The sequence below is a fragment of the Lepidochelys kempii genome, chromosome 4, assembly GCF_965140265.1.
Source record: "Lepidochelys kempii isolate rLepKem1 chromosome 4, rLepKem1.hap2, whole genome shotgun sequence".
In the NCBI taxonomy this organism is placed as follows: Eukaryota; Metazoa; Chordata; order Testudines; family Cheloniidae; genus Lepidochelys; species Lepidochelys kempii.
The window spans coordinates 136,932,663-136,954,887 of NC_133259.1; the positions used below are offsets into that span (position 1 = coordinate 136,932,663).

At 45.1% G+C, this 22,225-nt stretch overlaps 1 protein-coding gene across 1 annotated transcript in view; it reads left to right on the top strand.

Annotated features, from left to right (window-relative positions):
* The window catches only part of SFXN5 (sideroflexin 5), a 168,060-nt gene that overhangs the window by 98,767 nt on the left and 47,068 nt on the right, over positions 1 to 22,225 (top strand). The window contains exon 11 of the mRNA XM_073343014.1: positions 17,256 to 17,371. Coding sequence (XP_073199115.1) covers positions 17,256 to 17,371 — 116 coding nt within the window. The remainder of the gene's footprint in view (positions 1 to 17,255; positions 17,372 to 22,225) is intronic.

Sequence of the window (22,225 nt, forward strand, 5' to 3'; positions counted from 1 at the left end):
AATTTGTGCTGCAGCGAGTGTTTGCGCACCTCACTAACACTGAAAGGAGTACACCACGTTCTTTGTACCTCTCCAAGGAGAGTTTCATGGCTTTGATGTATTGAAGTTTGTTGTTTGGAGAAGTGGGTTCTGCAGTTCGTTATGGAGGCTCTGAGATTCGTGGTCATTGTGATCGTTCCTGGAAACAGGTCCCACAGCTGTGGGCCCGCTGAAGAGAAAGCTGCTGTTCACCAGTCTTGCTCTTGGGTGAACTGGGAATCAACTAATGAGCAAGACAAGTCATTTGTAGACAAGTCTCCTGAAGCTGACAGTGTAATTATTCCAGTGGAACTTAGCTGTCATAAGAGGTTGTGATATTGGAGAGTAAGATACTCCATCAGGTGGGTTTCACCAATCCTGTGGAAGGCATTGGAAGTAAAGACCATGAATATTAGTCTTTAAACATCCACATGTTAAGGACTCAATCCTGTGAGACAGTGAGCTCCCTCCATGAGGTGCTGGGGGTCATCATCTTCTGCTGGAAGTTAATGGGAGTTCATCACTCAGCACCTTGCAGAATCAGGCCCAGTGTAACTATTCTGCTTTAATTACAATTACACCCTCTTTACAGCTCCTTTATACTGCCAGAGAATCAGGCCCTCTGAGTGGTGCACAGGCTAGGGGCTGACCCTCTGCATAGGAATAAATTTCACCCTGGAGACTAGAGCTGAGCAAATTATTCTGAACCTGAAAAGGTTCAGAAAAGGGCAACTAAAATGATTAGGGGGTTGGAACGGGTCCCATATGAGGAGAGATTAAAGAAGCTAGGACTTTTCAGCTTGGAAAAGAGGAGACTAAGAGGGGATATGATAGAGGTATATAAAATCATGAGTGGTGTGGAGAAAGTGAATAAGGAAAAGTTATTTACTTGTTCCCATATTATAAGAACTAGGGGCCACCAAATGAAATTAACGGGCATCTGGTTTAAAACAAATAAAAGGAAGTTCTTCTTCACTCAGCGCACAGTCAACCTGTGGAACTCCTTGTCTGAGGAGGTTGTGAAGGCTAGGACTATAACAGGGTTTAAAAGAGAACTAGATAAATTCATGGAGGTTAAGTCCATTAATGGCTACTAGCCAGGATGGGCAAGGAGTGGTGTCCCTAGCCTCTGTTTGTCACAGGGTGGAGATGGATGGCAGGAGAGAGGTCCAATAAAATATATTCCCTCTCCCACCTTGTGTCTCTAATATCCGAGGGCGGACACGGCTACAATAACACTGCATACAGCACTAAAACAATTTCATTTATTCATTGTTCAAAACTTCACAGATTTCTTTGGTGAATGATTCTTGGTCAGCAGATCGGTCAGAAATTGCACATTTTGAAATCAAATACACAGTTCAAACTTAGCTACTGGCTGCTATTTGAGCATTCAGTCACAATGTTCACTTCCACAAGTGATCCTGCTAGTGAAGCTTGAACGTTTGTGGAAAGTGAACACACAGGGGTTACGAATACAGTTGGCTGAATTACTATACATAGCCTTACCCACTACTCACTGAGCAATACTTGAGTCAGACAGTTCTCTTGCATCACAGATTTCCATATCCGTACGGCTGCTCCTGCACTGGCGAATGAGAAGAATAGAGTTCCCCCTAGTGCACTATTGCTATAGAAGGCAGAGGGATGTCTTCTGTGAATCACTGAGAATTGCCGTAGGAAGTTACAAAGCAGTGTTCCACCACCGGAATTCATAGCAAACCTATTTACAAAAAGCTACATTGAAACGGGACAGTCATTTATCTAAGTGAGGTTTCCATTATAAGGCCGTTGAAATAATAATAAATATTGTTTGAACACAGAAATTCTGAATCCTAAGGCATTTGATTTTTAAGATACTTCATGATTCACGGTTTGAATCAGAAACAGAATCAAGTCCTTAAGCCAGCAATGCAGCCATTTTTTTTACAATAAAAATTGATGAAAATATTTTTCCTGCGAAAATGCAGGCTTTTAAGAGCTGCTTCTGAAGAAGCCCAGAACTGTGTGAATAATTTACCACTCTACCCCTCGTTGTGAGTTTTTGGGATGCAAATTGAAACCATTCCACAGTAAATCCGTTAAATATTCTATGCTCTAAGAGGAGACCTCCCTCCCCCGACCTTGGGACAAAAGTGTTGAATGTACGGTATGGTTCCTCAGAGTCAGTCTTGCACCACCACGTTTTCTAGATCGCTTGGATAAAAGTTATGCCTGAGTATTTTAAAGGGCTAATCACCAGTCATAAGCCATTGCTGACTCGGATCATGATTATTAAAGCGACTCCACACATTTAATTAACCTTTTTCTGTTTCTGTAGTGGAACATTAAAGTGCTAACTCTTCAGGGCTCAGTTCATTTTAAAAACTTTTGCCCGAGCTTGATTCTGCTGCTGACTGATCAAAGAATTTTCATCACTGCTTCAGACCACTGCAAAGTAAGCACAGCAGCCCAGATCCTCAAAGGTATTTAGGTACCTAACTCCCATTGATTTCAATGAGAGTTAAATGTCTAAATATCTTCGAGGATCTGGGCCATGGTGACTGGTAAGATTTCACTTTTGCCTTTGCCTAGGTTGCTCAGTGGGAAACACACAGAGCCATACTTCTAAAGGGCAATCACCCCAGCCCAGGCTCCATTTGTGTACACCAACTTCGTACGTGCAAGTTTCTTGCATGCACAGTTTTTGTGCCCAGTCACTTCTTTGTCCAAACAATAGGACTTGCATGTGCAAGATATAGGATTGGATTGTTAGCTAATGCAGAGCACAAAGCAACAATCTTATACACTCTTGTCTGTCTGCTCCACATAAAATGATAGTTGCTGTGTGTTGGATCACATGCAATTTCCAGGTGTCCTCTTTGGTCAGCTGAGGGTAGAACATGTTGCAGTAATCTAGTTTGATGTGACAAAGCATGAATAGCAACGTCTGTGTCTGAGAGATAAAGTCATAGCCTCCTGGCCAGCCAAAGAAGGCCTTTCTGGACACTTTGGTAAATGGGTGTGCATACGTCCATTGTATCCACGTGTGATGAATCCAGTAGAACTCTAAGCTTGCACAGGACACCTGAAGTAGGCAAGATGATTTCTGTGCAGGATGTGATCACACTTCCTGTTAGTTCTCGTTAAATGATAAGAGAAGAAAGTGCTGTTGTATGTGGACTGGCTGCGCTTCATCAGGCTGTGGTGTCCACCAGGATGAGGGTGGAGGTAAATACTGCACAGTATTGCACAAGGTATGTGATCTTTCTCTTACTTACACTGAGATGAGTTGGAGCATCCCAGACAAGTGCTTTCACCATCAGGCCCTTGGCTCTTCTGGGGAAGGGGTCTCTCACTCTTTCTCAATGATATTTCCAGCAAAACCGATGATTCCGCAAAAAGTTTCGATTCCAATGAAAAAAGTTTCATCTAGATATTCCCAATCAGCTTTAGTTATGATCCAAAGAACATATTAACTTGCCTCCTCTGATATCCGCCAGCATGTCTTGTTTGACTGGGCTGCCCAAAGGGAAGTGTTATGTTAGACTAACACATATTACACTCCCTGGTCATGTTTAGTACAGATGCATCATCTTTCTCCAAAGATCTCAAAGCTTTTTACAAAAGTGATCATGATCCCTGTTTTACAGGTGAGGAAATTGAGTCACTGAGAGGTCACACAGTGGGTCAGTGGCAGCAGAACTGGGAGCAGGAGCTTGGTCTTCTGCCTCAAAGTTCTCTGATCCAATCAGCAGACAGTGCTGCTTTCCTCTGGCACTTGTCGTGTCATCCACCCAAACCATGTGTTTGTGTCTCCAGGCAAAATAAATACATGATAACATGAAAAGGATGTCGAAGTTGGAAAGTGAAGCACTCCATGCTCATTGAGAGTGCAGGTCGGATGGTGTGCAGTGAACGAGGAAGCTGTTCAATAGTTAGTTGTTATCCTGACTGCCCAGGGCGTGCTCCCTTCTTCATCCATTGCACACTGTTGAGCCCCAGTGATTGAACAAGCCCTAATCGATTCACCAGCTAGCCTGTACTGTGAATGAGGCAGAGGTCCAGCAGGAAAAATCTCGTGTAACCATGTAATTAGATTGTATCATACAGCACACCCCAAAGCGGCAGAGTTAAGTTTGTATGGCTGATCTCAACTTTGGCATTTCCTGGCTTTGAGTGCTTTAACATCGTTATTTGCAGTGTGTCCTAGGTTTATTTTAAAAATATATAAAAATTAAAAACAAAAACAATATGATCTCCTGGAATTATTTGGTAGACAGCAGTTAAATGCTATGTCCTGCATAATCTTTTCATTCAGAGACTCATTCAAAGCCCATTGAAGTCAGTTAGGCCCAGATCCTCAAGGGTATTTTGGTGCAGGCACCGAAATACCCTTGAGGATCTGGGCCTAACTACCATCCATTTCAGTGGGAGTTAGACACATAAATACCTTTGAGGGTCTGGGCTCCAGAACTTTTCCGTTAACTTCAATGGCCTTTGGGTCAGTCCCTAAACAAAGCAGGGGTCTGCAGAGGTCTGCTTCATTCAATGTGCACATAAATAGATTCTATACAATCTCCTTCACCTCTTGCATTGGCCCCCATGAGCAGAGCCCACATAACGCTGGGAGATTGCATAGTGAATTATAATTTCCATTCACAAGCACAGTGCGACTGGGAAACTGTTGTTAAAAAGTCTGTTGTCTACCACTGACTTCCCTGTGTAATCTTGGCCAGACCACTTGACCGCTTTAAGTCTCAGTTTTCCCCATCTGCAAAATGGGGGTGATGATACTCCCTTGCTTTTAAAAGGCACTTTGAGATCTAGGGGTGAAAAGCACTAAAGAAGCGTTACATTATTATTTATCATGAAAATCTTTACCATGATGGTCACTCAGTTCTTCCTGTTTCGGATATGTATTTAGTGGAAAATTTTATTTTAACCATCCTTTTTTGTTTGGCTTCAAAATGGCATTAAAAATTGTGAGTAGATTTCAAAGCTACGTCTCAGACCAGGCTTGGATCTGCATTGCACGTTACAAAACCTCTGCCACCAGGTGGTTCTATTTTTACACAGAGGTGTTAGGAGAAAGAGGTTAAGCTGGCGTCAGAATTGATTGGGGACCCTAATTAATTTGTTTAGCCCTTAATTAATTCTCTAGTTCTTAATTTATTTGTGTACTGTCATGCTTAATTGTGTGCCAGGACATCAGGAAGCCTCCCACTAATTGCTCTTTGGTTGTTTTGAGAGTTGGAAGTTATTGGTTTGGAGACCTGGGTAAACTGTTTAATTAAAGATCTGTCTTCATATTAACTTTCACTACCAGCCTCCAGAAATGAGCTAGATTTAACCTTGTGAAGACATGGGGCCAGATGTTGAGCTGATGTAAATTGGCATAGCTCCACTAATGTCAATGGGGCTGTGCCGTCTTTCACCAGCTGGGGATTTGGCACACAGTGGAAATACTCTGATTTTTGCCAGATGGGGATCTAGTCCTTTGATTTCACTGGGGCTGCGCTGATTTACACCAGCCAGGCATCTGAACCATGTTGTGTTTCTCAGGGTGTTTATGTAGAAATTCTCTTGTCATAAAAATGAATTACTCTTGCTACCATCCTTAGCCTCTTTCAGAAGTGATGGAACTTCAGTAAAATGCATCCACTTCTAGGGTGGAAGGCAGCCACTACCCTGTGCAGAGTAGTACACTTCGCACCCCCGGTCAAGAATATAAGATTTTGACCAGAGTCACTGGGTATGTCTTCACTGCAGTTTACCTGGTTGCAGGTAATCAGGTATGGGAGTTATAGCAGTCTAGGAATGTGAGTGTCCAGCAGTTAAGCCACACTCAAATCACACCTGTGTAACTGTGTCCACGCTGGTTCTGTAGCAACTCAGGTTAGGCACTAGAATTGCTGGGGGATATCCCCTGTGTTTTAGTACTCCAATAAACTGTGCCATTCTATTAATCGTTTTGCAGTGTATTGTGGGACAATTTACCTGTCTTTCCTGGGTCCCTGTGCAGAAGTCTGAGCTCACCAACACAGTAGATATAAGCACTTCCAGATAGGCACTCTCCACACTGCTGTTCACAGCCTGCGTTCCAATTGTTAGCAAGCATGGATCCAGCCCAGAATCATAGAATATCAGGGTTGGAAGGGACCTCAGGAGGTCATCTAGTCCAGCCCCCTGCTCAAAGCAGGATCAATCCCCAATTAAATCATCCCAGCCAGGGCTTTGTCAAGCCTGACCTTAAAAACTTCTAAGGAAGGAGATTCTACCACCTCCCTAGGTAACGCATTCCAGTGTTTCACCACCCTCCTAGTGAAAAAGTTTTTCCTAATATCCAATCTAAACCTCCCCCACTGCAACTTGAGACCATTACTCCTTGTCCTGTCCTCTTCTACCACTGAGAATAGTCTAGAACCATCCTCTTTGGAACCACTTCTCAGGTAAAGCAGCTATCAAATCCCTCCTCATTCTTCTCTTCTGCAGACTAAACAATCCCAGTTCCCTCAGCCTCTCCTCATAAGTCATGTGTTCCAGTCCCCTAATCATTTTTGTTGCCCTTCGCTGGACTCTCTCCAATTTATCCACATCCTTCTTGTAGTGCAGGGCCCAAAACTGGACATAGTACTCTAGATGAGGCCTCACCAATATCGAATAGAGGGGAACGATCACGTCCCTCGATCTGCTGGCTATGTCCCTACTTATACATCCCAAAATGCCATTGGCCTTCTTGGCAACAAGGGCACACTTTTGAATCATATCCAGCTTCTCATCCACTGTCACCCCTAGGTCCTTTTCTGCAGAACTGCTGCCTAGCCCTTCGGTCCCTAGTCTGTAGTGGTGCATTGGGTTCTTCCGTCCTAAGTGCAGGACCCTGCACTTATCCTTGTTGAACCTCATCAGATTTCTTTTGGCCCAATCCTCCAGTTTGTCTAGGTCCCTCTGTATCCTATCTCTCCCCTCCAGCGTATCTACCACTCCTCCTAGTTTAGTATCATCCGCAAATTTGCTGAGAGTGCAATCCACACCATCCTCCAGATCACTTATGAAGATATTGAACAAAACCGGCCCCAGGACCGACCCCTGGGGCACTCCACTTGATACTGGCAGCCAACTAGACATCGAGCCATTGATCACTACCCGTTGAGCCCGACAATCTAGCCAACTTTCTACCCACCTTATAGTGCATTCATCCAGCCCATACTTCTTTAACTTGCTGACAAGAATACTGTGGGAGACTGTGTCAAAAGCTTTGCTAAAGTCAAGAAACAATACATCCACTGCTTTCCCGTCATCCACAGAACCAGTAATCTCATCATAGAAGGCGATTAGATTAGTCAGGCATGACCTTCCCTTGGTGAATCCATGCTGACTGTTCCTGATCACTTTCCTCTCATGTAAGTGCTTCAGGATTGATTCCTTGAGGACCTGCTCCATGATTTTTCCAGGGACTGAGGTGAGACTGACTGGCCTGTAGTTCCCAGGATCCTCCTTCTTCTCTTTTTTTAAAGATTGGCACTACATTAGCCTTTTTCCAGTCATCCGGGACTTCCCCGGTTCGCCACGAGTTTTCAAAGATAATGGCCAATGGCTCTGCAATCACAGCCGCCAATTCCTTTAGCACTCTCGAATGCAACGCGTCCGGCCCCATGGACTTGTGCACGTCCAGCTTTTCTAAATAGTCCCTAACCACCTCTTTCTCCACAGAAGGCTGGCCACCTTCTCCCCATGCCGTGATGCCCAGCGCAGCAGTCTGGGAGCTGACGTTGTTCATGAAGACAAGGGCAAAAAAAGCATTGAGTACATTAGCTTTTTCCACATCCTCTGTCACTAGGTTGCCTCCCTCATTCAGTAAGGGGCCCACACTTTCCTTGGCTTTCTTCTTGTTGCCAACATACCTGAAGAAACCCTTCTTGTTACTCTTAACATCTCTTGCTAGCTGCAGCTCCAGGTGTAATTTGGCCTTCCTGATTTCACTCCTGCATGCCCGAGCAATATTTTTATACTCTTCCCTGGTCATTTGTCCAATCTTCCACTTCTTGTAAGCTTCTTTTTTATGTTTGAGATCCGCAAGGATTTCACCGTTAAGCCAAGCTGGTCGCCTGCCATATTTACTATTCTTTCTACACATCGGGATGGTTTGTCCCTGTAACCTCAATAGGGATTCCTTGAAATACAGCCAGCTCTCCTGGACTCCTTTCCCCTTCATGTTATTCCCCCAGTGGATCCTACCCATCCGTTCCCTGAGGGAGTCAAAGTCTGCTTTCCTGAAGTCCAGGGTCCGTATTCTGCTGCTCTCCTTTCTTCCCTGTGTCAGGATCCTGAACTCAACCAACTCATGGTCTCTGCCTCCCAGATTCCCATCCACTTTTGCTTCCCCCACTAATTCTTCCCGGTTTGTGAGCAGCAGGCCAAGAAAAGCTCCCCCCAGCTGGCTCCTCTAGCACTTGCACCAGGATGCTGATGACCTGTTCTAGCTGTCAGCATTAATGCAGCTCTCGCTTCTGGGACACCAGACCAATGCAGGGCATGAGATGCAATGGAGGAAATTTAGGCAGTGGCTTGTTGCCTTGAGAAGGTGGTGGCAGGCCTTGCTAAGGAGATCATGCAAGAGGCATGCAGAGATGGAGCAGCGGAAACCGCTGAGACAGGTTTTAATAGTTGTGGAATCTCACTGTGCTGACTGGCAGTTCTGGAGCAGGACCACAAATATCAAGTGGTGAAACTGCATCATCCTGCAGACCTGGGGTGATCAGCTGTGACTCTAAATTTTCCACATGAGGCAGGCCACCTTCATGGAGCTGTGTGAGAAGCTTGCCCTCGTCCTTCAGCACCAGAACATGCGTATGAGGCCGTCCCTACCAGTCCAGAAGCAGGTTGTTATTGCCATCTGGAAGCTGCCTATCTTAAACTGCTGCAGATCAGTGGCTAACCAGTTTGGTGTTGGCAAGTCAGCTGTCAGTGCTGTGGTGATGGAGACTTGTGACTCAGTTATTGTTGTGGTTTGCCCATAAGTGATCAGGATCACTAATGTCCCCAAAATAAGTATTGGCTGTGGGAGAATGGGGTTCTCGAACTGTCCCGGAGCCATGGATGGCACACGTGTCCATGTCCATTGTCTACCCTCCACAAGGTTCACATGAATACATCAACTGGAAAGGATACTACCTGTTCATTTTGCAGACCTTGGTTGACCACAGAAGGAGATTCATGTACATCAACGTGAATGGGTGCATGACACCAGGGTATTCCAGAGAAAAATTCCAGGGTGTTTTCAAATTTGGACAAGGGAGGACTTTCGTCCCTCCCAGCAACATGGTTATCAGTGAGGTAACTCTATCCACTGTTACTTTAGAGGACTTGCATTGTCCTCCACTGCCTGGCTCATGAAGTTGTACCCTGATGTGAGAGCATCTGGCAGAAGAAGGTTTAATAACACACTGATCAGTTGCAGGAAGGTGGTGGAATATGACTTTGACTGACTAAAAGCAAGTTGGTGCTGCCTGCAAACCATTTGGATGTCAATGCATGTAATGCCATTCGTGTTGTCAGGGCGTGCTGTGCACTGCAGAGCAGATGTGAGGATAGGGGGAGTACTTTCACCAGGAGTGAGTCAAATACCATATTGATTTACAGACCCAGTACAGGCAACCAGAAAGTCACAGGGGTTGGGTCCAGGGAAGCGAGGGAAGTAAGTGATGCCCTGCATGCCCACATTCTTGGTTGCCAGGGGAAATGCTCTTATATGGAGTTGTGATTCACCTGTTCTATCCATACCAATTTATCTCTTGTCAGTCTGACTGGATAAAAGCTTTGATTTGAATTTTCTGTATCTTTGTTTCCCATTAGATTGTGCAAATACTTTATTTGAATACAACACAAGCACCCCAGCTGCCACTGTGTTAGGAAAAGGGCAAAATCTGTACTGAGCTGTAAACAACTGACAATATAGACAATCGGGGCAATGTCACAGGAAATGGAATTGCACATTCTACTCCTTGGATGCACAGGGATAGAATGAACAAATACATCTGCCCATGTACACTTTCCACTCTAGGAGTGCATTGATTGGCTCGTGCCCCAGCCAGAACTCCTCATTGTCTGTGTTAGGGGGCTTAGTCCTTCACCCACTCACTTCCCTGGTCCTTCTCTCATGAACAGAGAGCAACAATACCCGAAGTCCAAAGGTGCAAACAATTCGATGTTTATTGGGGTGAACTTCCAGCAAGCATGATTCCGGTTTCCTTCCTTAGTGCCCCCCTTCCCAGCTTATCTGAGCCTTACCTGTGTCCCTGTTCCCATTTCCCCCCCTTAGCAAAACATGATTCCAATTTCCCACCCCCATTCCCTGTTCCCATTCCCCCCCTTACTTCCTGATTGACTGCAGACTATATAGTAAAACTTGAGTTCTGCTCAGCTATACCTTAACCTCTCACTTTACTGAAATTTAACTAACCAATCCTAACATATTGTAACATGATTATTTAACCAATTATATCCCACCACCTTAATTAGTTTACACCCAGCAAAAGTAATTATATAGCAGACAGAAACAATCACAGAACCAGACAGAGACCATGCAAATAAACAATAGCAAAGTGGGAACTATAATGACAAAACAATACAGAAGGGAGGATTTCACAACTACATCTATAAAGACATAAGGGTTTCCCAGCTGTGTCTATTGATAAGTGAGTTCTTACTGAACAGAAAACTATCAAACTAAACTTCCGTTTACATCCTCTAGGCTCTTCCCTTTCTCTGGAGGTGATAGATCAGATCTCCTTTCTAACAACCCCAGATTGCCTTATTGCCTTATGTGAGGATGTGACCGTTCGCTTCCCAGTTTATGGCTGCCTCTGCTGCTTAGCCAGAGATCTTAGCCTAAGAACAGGAGCTCAGACTGTCACAGTAAGAGAAGGCCCTTACACCGACAGACAGTGATTTTGATTCTTTCTTTTATACCTCTATAACTCGCTAAGTGATAAGAATACACCTAAATTCTTAGAGTATAGGCCTTTACAGACAGGCCCGAATATCTATATCCTAACAGTCTGCATGACATGAAAGAGAGTCCATTATCCTCATTTTACAAATGGGGAAGCTGAATCACAGAGAGGTTAAGTGACTTGTTCAAGGTCAGGCAGCGAACCTGTATTAGAGCTGAAAAGGAAACCCCAGTCTCCTTACTCCTGCTCTCCACTGCACTGTGCTGGTGGATTGACCGCATGCTACATTTATTGATAGAATCACTATCTCCAAGAGATGGGTCTGGTTAGGAAATCGGCTTGTCAAAACTTGGCATGAGTGAAGTAAATAACAAACCAGGGAACCCTGTTGCATTCCTAGAAGGATCATATTGTTTGATCCTAGAGGGATCTGTTGCCCTCAGGAAATGCCCAGGCTGGGAAAATATAACTCTTGTCACCTCATGTGAGCAGCTGATTGCAAAATTAATTCATTTGTTATTACAGGAAAAACATGCCCCCAAGTTACAAAAGACCGATCATCCTTGTGGAGATACCTGCGAGTGCATATCACAGTGTATCTTGAGTCCCCACAGAAGCAATTCTGAACTTCCACTGTCCTCCCACCCCCTCCACAATGCATGTATCATGTTGTTCTTTCGATAGCCATTTACAGCCCCAGTCTTCTTCCTCTCTCTTGCAAAAGATGAACGGGAAGTTCTTGAATCTCGCTCTTTCCAATGTAGCATTTTCAAGAGAGAATGAAAGAGATCACTGGCCCATGGAGTGGTGCTGAAAAGAAACCTGACCCAATGGTCCAAATTCATCCCAGGTGTAACTGCATTGGGCTATGGAACATGGGAAGAGAGAGTTGGGTTCCAGAGATTCCAGGAACTTTTTATTAAAAGAAACAAAAATGTTATAAACAGCTTTGCAGAATGATCATGAAAATGTACCAGCCCAGCCACAAACTCTGCTTTCCTGCCCTTTACCTTGATGATAAAGAAATAGCTAGCAATATATTACATGTATTACTCGCCTCAGGTGAATGTGTGAGGTAGAATTTTGGGATGTGTGGGTTATAGGCATTTATTTAAAAATAGATAAAAGAACCCAAATTCAGCTCTGGAGTAAGTGGCTGTAACTCCAGCATAGTCTGCAGAGCTGCTCACATTTACACCAAGTATGAATTTGCATCCTTTTGTAGCCTTTTCCATGCTTTGCTCTCTGTTTCCCTCTCTGAAGTATTGTCATGGTGGAAAGAAATGTTGCCTATAAAATCCATCTGGTTTTGGTATTTAAGTGGGTGAAGACATGCAGTTTGAAAAGGAAAGTAGCTACTGGCCTGATATGTGGAGTCTGGGTTTGCTCAGATTTGAATTCAAGTTCCCCCCAAATTTGGGTCCATTCCACAGATGAGCTTGATCTGTGAAGATGAGAACTATGACCTACACAGATCAGCCGTACCTGGTTACTACAGCAACAAATGTAAGATGTTAAAACTTTTTGTTCCTGTGTAGCCTGTGGAGTCAGCACAGCTAAGGGAGAGGGAGCTGGATTCTATTCCTGCTTGTCCTTCATCAGCGGAATTGTCTACTAAGGCCCCAAATTAAACACATGTTTAAATGTTTAGCTGAGTTCAGGCCTAGTGCCAATCGGTTATACAGGGGCAGTGAGATTGCCTCACTGTTCCTGGAGGCATAATGTAAAGTGTATGTGGGGTGGGGGGTAGAGATGTCACTAGGGGCAGAATTTGACCTTTATTACTGGGGATGATATGCAAAAAGGATAGAAACCAGTTTGGCCTCCCAGGGCCTGATCCAAAGCCCACTGAAGTCAATGGAAAAACACCCATATGCCAGGCCCCCAGATCCCAGGGTGAGCTTGCAGGGCTGGTAGTTAGCAAAAATGTCTTTTTATTTATAAATTGAGCCCATTGATTGATTGATCTAGCTCTGGGTCTTATCTGAACTTCATACCGGAGGGCACCCACCCAGAGCTCTGAGATTTGATAGAGAAATTACTATGAGACAGTGATCCCCACAATGCCATTGTTTACTTAGTCGCCTTTCAGAGTAGAACAGCACTTTAATGCTGCTAGCGTGTATTGTAAGTCAGCTCAGGAATTTATTTCTGCTCGCTGGAGTGGCACTAATGCAGTGCGGGATTTTTTCACCTAAAAAGAAGCCTTTAAAGTTTCAAGATTTATGGCCAAGTTGGGGTTTTTTTGTTTTTTTTGGGGGGGGGAGGGCGTTTTGTTAACCCAAATAGGAATTCCACAAGGGTGTTTTTCTGTTTTTATTTAATCTCTTTAAACAACTCCATTTAGGCAGAACAAAAAGACATATTCACCATGTATAAAGACTACCAACTCACACGTAAATGTGAAATACGTACAGAATCAGAGAGGCATAGTAGGTGAGGTAATATCTTTTATTGGACCAACTTTCTGTTGGTGCGAGAGACGAGCTTTCGAGCCACACAGAGCTCTTCTTCAGGTCTGGGAAAGGTACACCGAGTGTCACGGCAAAATGCAAGGTGGAACAGATTGTTTAGTGTAAGTGCTTAGGACATGTTGCAAGGGACAAGGCATTTGATGGATGATCATCTTAGATCTTTCATATTTGACCAGTACTTTGAACATATAAAGGGCTAAATATTATAAAAGATTGTCAACAAAATAATGGACAGATAGGAATTTATGACAGGATTTTCCCAAATTCTGAACATCAGAATCTCTGTTTGAATCTAGTCCAGATTCCCTAAACACTCTAAAGATGATTGAGGGGTTCACATACTACAGGGGCCATATAAGCACCTTAGCTCGATCTCAAAGCAATAAGGCAGATTTGGCTTGCTTTTACAGAACGAGCAGACTGTTCGCCCACCTTTGCTTCTTCCAGTGTGTATTTGGTAATCCACAAACCTTGGATTTTCACTTTTAAAATACTTCCATGTACATTTAGTGCTGGTGAAGGACGCTGGATTTACCACCCTGGAGACTGTGCCTCTGTTTATCCACAGAGCCAATACAACACAATAAGCCACCCTACCTCACCTGTGTATGTCAAGCCTGATCTTAAAGCACTTTACGAAGCCGGGAAAGCATCAGTGTCTCTGTTTCACAGAGCGGGAAACTAAGGTATACAGAAACGATGAAACTTGCCCAAAGTCATACAGCAAGTCAGTGGCAGAACCAGGAACAGAGCCCAAGGCTCCTTTCATCTATTCTAGTGCCCTGCCCAGTGGAACAGGCTAAATCCATTCAAAGTTAATGGGAGTTTTGCCAAACCAAGGACTTCAGGGGTGGGCTGAGTGTGGTTATGATTGGAATCTCGCCAGTATATAACAGTGGCTTGTTTGTAACATACGTAGCAAATAGGGTGAGCAGATGTCCTGATTTTATAGGGACAGTACTGATAGTCAGGGTTTTTTCTTATATGGGCACCTATTACCCTCAACCCTTTGTCCTGATTTTTCACCCCTGCTATCTGGTCACCCTAGTAGCAGAAAGGAAGTAAAACTTATTCCAAGTCTCTCTTCTTTCCGACTGTGACATGGGATGGTTAGCAGCAGTTGGCATTATGGCTCCACCTGCCTGGAAACAGAGAGGGAGAAGAATTATGAGAAAAATTCTGTGTCTAGAAACTGCTTTCCACCCCCTCTCCTTCCACTTCTCCTTCCAATTGACCTAGAAGCATGGGGCCCTGGCCTCAGTCCTCCTGCCATGCCTTCTCCTTCCTAGATGAGTCTCAAAGCTGAAAACCAAGTTAAATAGCATAATTGCAAATGGTCCTGAAAACTCTGAGACACATACATACACAGGGCAGAAGGGGAACTCCTGACCTGAGAAATTGCAGAATACTTAGAGCTTGGAAGTAGCTAGCAGAGTGCATGTGTGTATGTTGTGGCGGGGAGTGAAGGAGAGATTTGGTTCTCTCTGGCAGTCCACTTCCCCATAATAACTAACCATCCTAAGGTGAGAGATGCCCTGGTGCCTTTTTTATGTTGCCTCATATAACATGAGTGTTCTCAGTCTTCCTGCCACATGACTGTGCTCCGTAATCCTAACCAGTACTCCAGCTCCTTAAATGTGTGCACATGGATGCGGTTTCCCTCCTATTCTGTGATGACACAAATCAGCTTCCATTGCAGAGAGCTGCTTTGCACCCCATGCCCTCCTGCCACTCGAAAAAAATAAAAGTGGGTTATACTAAATGAATTGACTTTAATTAGCAAACATTATAACCCTTCAAGAGCTGCCGAAACGTGCCTTTGGAAGGAGCTCGTAAAATGAATAGTATTGCAAAACCAGACTGTTTTGCTGTTCTTTGCCTGATCCCATTCTGTTAGGTATGATCAGATTGACTAGTTGTTCCTGTTTGTTAGTAGAGCCCATCAGGGCCTCACTGTTGTGCGTTGTACAGAAATTGTGGCGGGGGGGGGGGCGGCAGATCCTCAGCTGGTGTAAATTGGCTTAGCTCCCTTGAAGTCAGCTGGAGTTATGCTGATTTACACCAGCGGAGGATCTGGCCCATGTAATAAAAAGGGAGGCCCAGATCCTCAAAGATATTCAGGCTCCTAACTTTCTTTGAAATCAATGAAGCCTAAATACCTTTGAAGCTCTGGGCCATGGTCCCTGTCCCGGATTGCTCACCACAGGTGAATGAGACAGACAAGTCAGGACAAGTTAATAGTGAAACAAGCATATTTGTATCGGTAATAGATTCTGCTGCCTAGTCAATGTCCGCAGGTCGGGTTTTGTAGGCATCGTGACAGAAGTGAGGGAAGGAGGCGTTCGAAAGAGGGGATAAGACGGGGAACTTTTCCACTGTATGAGGCCTTGGGTGGGAGATAGCATGAAGGTGCCTGAGGAGAAATGGACTAACAGATGGGGAAAGCCAGCATTGCAAAGCAAAGTTGACAGCTTGCTAAGATAAAGTTGCTGACATATTGAGAAGGGTTATATAGTGAAGGACCTTATTGGTAAAAATGTGAAGTTTGTGTTTGATGCACTGGAAAAGGGACTCCACAAGGGGGTGATATGGCCAGAGCCACAAGCCAGTCAGCTGAGGCTAGCAGCAGCATTCAGAGTAGAACTGAGAACAGGGGCAAGGTTACACTAGTCAAGACTAATGAGGAAGGAGGTTATTTCAAAAGAATTCCAGCCCGGAGACCTAATCAGCCATGAATCGCAGCAAAGGGCAGCTCTCTGAGGCCAGGTATGAGCTGCACAACTGGAGCGGACTTGGAGGTTGAGGCTAAATGTTGATTGAAAATCAAGGGAACCCGCTAAGGCACTGGCGGTTTATAGTCTGGTTTGGAAAGATACCTAATTAAAGTGTCAAGCAAGTAGCTCTCTTTAAGAAAGAAAGAAAACCAAATCTAAGCAGCTCTTTCCCCCTTAATGTTGCCACCCCATGATGGGAGTTCAGCAGGAACAGGGTTTACAACAGCATGTGTTAATGAAGTTGCTTCTAATTAGATTCTACAAAACTTCGTATGCACTGTTAAGAGCTGAATGCAGTGCTGATCTAAAACATCTGGATTTTGTTCCCACGGCTCAATGAAATCATTTTCAACAGGTTTCTGTCAGGCCTGCAAACGTTTATTTGTGCCAGAAGAATTTGTGTTTGTCAAGCTGTCCTTGGGGTAGATTAAAGTAGACTCCTTGGGATCTTGGGTCTGCAGTCAAAAGGACCGGTAGAGTAGCAGGCAGTGGGGCAGCACATAATGCCGTCCTGGGGTGAGCTGCTCTGGGAGGTTGGTCAGGGGGTAGGATGAGAAGAGGGATTTCAATAGAGGAGGAGCAGTCATCATACAAAGGAGAGTTTTGGGGAGGCTGAACATTTTGGTGTTTCCAAGCCCCATTTTGCCTCAGTCGACCTCTGACTGTGACAGCAAATTGCCTGGTCAGTCAAAGCACATGATCTCGGTGTATTACCCTCCTCTACATGAATGCCTGTAACTCTCATTGCAAGTATCAGCCTTCCACCCTCCCAAATCCCTTTGGAGGTCTACTCTCAGTTACAGCGGAGCAAAAGCAGAGTGGAATGGAGGTTACTGAGTGCAGAAGCTCCAGAGTAGCAGCCGTGTTAGTCTGTATTCACAAAAAGAAAAGGAGGACTAACAAATTTATTCTCTAAGGTGCCACAAGTCCTCCTTTTCTTTTTGAGAGCAGAAGGTGGCTGTTTGATTTTTAAATGGGGGCTGCAGCCTGCCCCAGTGTCCTGTGAAACCTGACGGAGGGATAACTGACCATTGTGCTTTTCTCGCCCTCAGCTAGTGCCAATATCTGCAATGTTGTCCTGATGAGGCACACAGAGCTGGAAGAAGGGATCGATGTCCTGGACAGTAACGGAAACATTGTCGGATCTTCCAGAATTGCTGCCAAGCATGTATGTACCTGCGGGGTTCCCTGGAGCTTAGGGCACACACACATACACAGCTGGCCTTTACGCCCCAGGAAGCCCATGGCTGTGGGAACCCCTGGTTTGGCTGAGCTAGAAACGAAGGAGAATCTCAGCTGTCATTTAGAAAACTGGGATAGTCGAGGCCTTATTGATCATCCAAGATAAATCAGGCTATGGTGGTTAATTACCTGCTTTGCGCAGACAAGAACAGTGAGCACTCAGAAATCTGGGGGCTTTGGTGCACACAAAAATGTACAGGTGACAGATCAGGGGTACAGTTGGGGTAGAAGCTGCTTTTGAGTATTTGGTCCAGAATGCCTGGTTTAGTCAAATAAGATTAATCGTAGAATAAGAGTGATAGAAACTCTCATTTAAAATGTTAGCTACAAGGGGGGAAGGATAGCTCAGTGGTTTGAGCATTGGCCTGCTAAATCCAGGGTTGTGAGTTCAATCCTTGAGGGGGCCATTTAGGGATCTGGGGCAAAAATTGGGGATTGGTCCTGCTTTGAGCAGGGGGTTGGACTAGATGACCTCCTGAGGTCCCTTCCAACCCTGATATTCTATGATTCTGGTTACCGTGTGACCAGTCTAGCAGCAAAAGGCAGAATGAGATCCAGTGGGTGAAGCTGGACAAATTCAGATAAGAATGTATGGAGCAGATTTTTAACAATGGTCACTGGATCAACTTCACTAAGTCTGTGGTTGATTCTCCAGCACTTGAGGTCTTAAATCAAGACTGGTCGTTTTTCTAAAAGTTATGATATAGCTCCACCAGAAGTTGATGGGGCATGTTATGCAGAAGGTTAGATTTGATGATCATACTGGTCCTTTCTGGCCTCAAAAATCTATGAATTCTTTTAAGTGAGATCCTGTTGTCTCCCCCCCCACCCCTTTTCCCCCACTGTCAGTCTGAGGATTTCACTGTGGAAGCTGTAAGCAGTTGACATTGAGGATAGGGCAGAGCTAACATACACCTTTTTACAAATGAGAAAAACTTAGTTTGCCAGCTGAATAGCTCTTTAACCCGCCATGTGCCAAATGACATTAATAGCCATCAACCAAACCTTTATAAGGAGACCCCAGCTGTTTTTATTCTCTTGCTAACACCTGGTTTGTTCCCCCCCACCCCACCCCTTGGCCAACCTTCTAAATTCTGCCATATGCTCATGACTACATTATGACTTTCCTGTTTTTTCTGTTCTTGAGTAGCTTTGTCTCCAGAGCTTTGTCTGATTATCTAATTGAACCGGGTTGTTTTCTAGCGGGTTTTAATCTGAAAGGTAAAGTGTGCAGAGGCACAAATCCAGGTAGAGGAGCTCATAATACAATCCTTGGCACGTCTATCGCTCCTTCTGTCCAAGGCTCTTAAAACACTTTACAGAGGTAACTAACTTAGCCTCTCAGCTGCCTGCAAGGAATGGTGAGTCACTATTAATATTGCCATGTTACTGAAGGGGAAACTGAGGCACAGAGCTGTTAAGCAGTTTGCTGAAGAGCTCAGAGGCAGTTCTATCAGAGGTGAACCAGATTTTCTGACCTGCCCCCACCCCATCCCTAGCCCAAGACCTCTCTGTGTCCTAATGTCTGGCCAAATGGCTCAGGCCCAGATCCTGAAAGGTAGCTAGGTTCCTAACTTCCATTGATTCAATGGGAGTGAACCATGTAAATACCATTGAGAATCTGGGCTTAATTGGTTACCTGGCAGCACATTTTGAGTGACGTGCGACTGGCATTTTTATCTATGCAGGAAGGTGACAATCGGTGGAAAACCTTGTGTGGGGGTTACCTTTGCTGCCCTATGCTGCTGCAGCTCCGAGTCTCTGGGCGGGGTTCCGCACTCCCACTCTGCGTGGCTGCATGCGGAGAGGGAATTGAAACATAGCTCAGCTGCGATGGGTCTCACCTCACACAACTTGCCAGGCAGCTGTACTGTCCCTCTGTCCTCCTTCCAGTCAGCAGCAGCCGCTGGGCTCTGCTCTGACTGGGCCGCTTAGCCACACTCCCCCACCACCAGTGTTTAGATTTCTCAGTTACCCTCCTTGCAGCTGTGCATACGCACCCTGCTTTCTCCACCAGTCTGCTCCTGTCAGCACCTGGTTGTCTCCCCCACCTCCTGACTGCACCCCTCCCAGCACCCCATCACTCAGCGTTAGCCCCGTGTCCTCCTCCTTAATTCACCACCCAACCTCCAGACTCACACAGGTTCACCCACCCCAAGCTTCCCATCAATTCAGCTCATCCCCCTCCCTTCTTTCAGCATGAGCTGTGTCATCCCCTGTCCCTCAGCCAGTGAATGCAGACACAGCCTCACCCTCTCCTGCTCTGCTCACCTCATCCCTTTGGGAGACAGTTCGGAGTGGGGAGAGAGGAGCGTCTACTTCAGCTCTACTTCTCTGGGCTGGTGTGGAGAACACATCCTGAGCTCTGAGCCCTTGGCTACCAAACAGCAGGCTAGGACCTCAGGAGTTTATTGCTAAAACCATACACAGTAAATGTTAGAGCCTGATTCAGTGGCACAGTGCATTGGAGGCAGGCCGGTCTTGTGGTTGAGGTATTGGACTAAGACTCAGGAGAACTAAGTTTAATTCCTGGCTCTGCTGCATGCTCCTTGTGTGACTTTGGGCAAATCACGTTATCTCTGTGTGCCTCAGTTCCCGCATTTGTAAAGTGGGGATGATTGTACTTCCTGACCTCCCGGGTTCATGTGAGGATACAATGATCAGAGTTTGTGAGGGGCTCAAATGCTCTAGTGATGACGTAGATCATAGAATCATAGGAATATAGGGCTGGAACAGACCTTGAGAGGTGATCTAGGCCAGCCCCTTGCTCTGATGCAGGATGAAGCAAACCTAGGCTGTCCCGCCCCCGAAAGGTGTTGGGCCAAATTGCACTTAAAAACCTTCAGTGACGGGGATTCCTCGGCCTCCCTTGAAAGACTGTGCCAGAACTACCCTTAGAGTTGGAAAGTTTTTCTTAAATATTTAACCTAAATTTCCCTTACTAAAGATTAAGCCCATGACTTCTTGTCCTACCTTCAGTGGGCATAAGGAACAATTGATCACCGTCCTCTTTATAAGAGCCCTTAACGTATTTGAAAACTGTCAGGTCCCCCTCAGTTTTCTTTGCTTAAGACTAAACATACACAGTTTTTTAAACCTACCCTCATAGGTCACGTTTTCTAAACCTGTTATCATTTTTTTTTGTTCTTCTCTGGACTCCCTCCGGTTTATCCACATCTTTCCTAAAGTGTGGTGCCCAGAACTGGACACAGTACTCCAGCTGAGGCCTCATCTGTGCGGAATAGCATGGGATTGTTATCTTCCTTAATACACCCCAGAATATTAGCCCTTTCACAACTGCATCACATTGCTGACCCATATTCATAGATAGAAAGTTAAGTTATTTATTACATGGTAGGGCCATGCCCTGCTCTCGTTTATATCAGAGTTACTGTGGGTTTACACTGGCATAACTGAGCACAGATTTTGGTCCATAATTCGGAGCAACAGAGCAAGAACAGAATATAGGCAAAGAGAGCTGGGCAGGAATTTTTCAACAATTTTTTTTTTTAAATGAAAAATGCTGATTTATCAAAACCAAAACTGCACGCCAAATGGGGTCAGTTTTGACAAATCTCCCAAATCGAAACATTTTTGCAAAAAAAAACCTTTTGAAATTGTCAAAATGTTGCTTTTTGACATTTTCCGAAAGAGAAGTTCAAACGACTTTTTGTATACACGTTTTAGTAAATTTAATCTGAAAAGTTTTTTTTTTAAATTTTGTGTTTTTTTAAAAAAAAAGTCATCATTGAAACAAAACGTTTGTTTACCCTAATTGAATTATTTTTTCAGTTTGTCAGTGTGTGAAAAATTTCAAGGTTTTGATTTCCTTTCCTGATTCGGAATGGGAACATTTTTCAAACTCTAGAAAACTCTCTGGGATGGGAAGAGCACTTACTGCCCAGCCCTGTGTTGATAAATTGGCGCGGGTTGAGAGAAGAACCACGGGAATGATTAGCAGTTCAGAAAACATAACTCAGGCCATGTCTACACTATGACTTATGTTGGCAAAACATATGTCACGCAGCGGGGTGAAAAAAACACACCTTTGAGCGACATAACATTTTACTGGCATAAGTGGTAGTGTGTACAGCACTATGTCGGCGGGAGAGCATGGGCGGTGGGTGGAGTCCCCCTTTCGGGAGACTAGCCCCCCTGGCTCCACCGCTTCTGCCTGAGGGCCCCCCCTGTGCTCAGAGCCCCCAGACCCCCCGATGGCTGGAGGACCCCTGGGCCAGCTAGAGCCCTAAGCCCCCCTGCTCCCGGAAGAGTCCCGGGCTGGCTGGAGCTCCTGCAGCCACTCTGCGCCTCCCCTCCTGAGACCCCAGGCCGCCCCGTGGGAAAAGCTCACGTCTCTTCTGAAGAACCTGAGCTTTTTATATGCGCCATGCAGGTTCCGGGGTGGCTGAGGGGGCAGTATGTGTTATTCAGGTTCCTGGAGTTCACGGAGAGTACTGATGAATCCAGGAAGTTGATTAGCACACACTGCCTCCGAACCTGCATGGCGCATAATAATAATCAAAGACTTCCTCGCAACTGGCATCCAGCAGCTACAGGGAGAGCTCCTCCCGCCACCATAGCTACCTCATTGGGTGTGGTTTAATATGTCGACGGGAGAGCTCTCTCCCATTAGCACAGAGCAGCTACACGAGAGACCTTACAGCAGTACAGCTATCGGTACCGCTGTGCCACTGTAAGCTATCTAGTGCAGAGATAGCCCTACAGTGATAGATTCAAAGAATGCCGTCTTTTTAGCTTAACAAAGAGAAAGTTAAGGGGT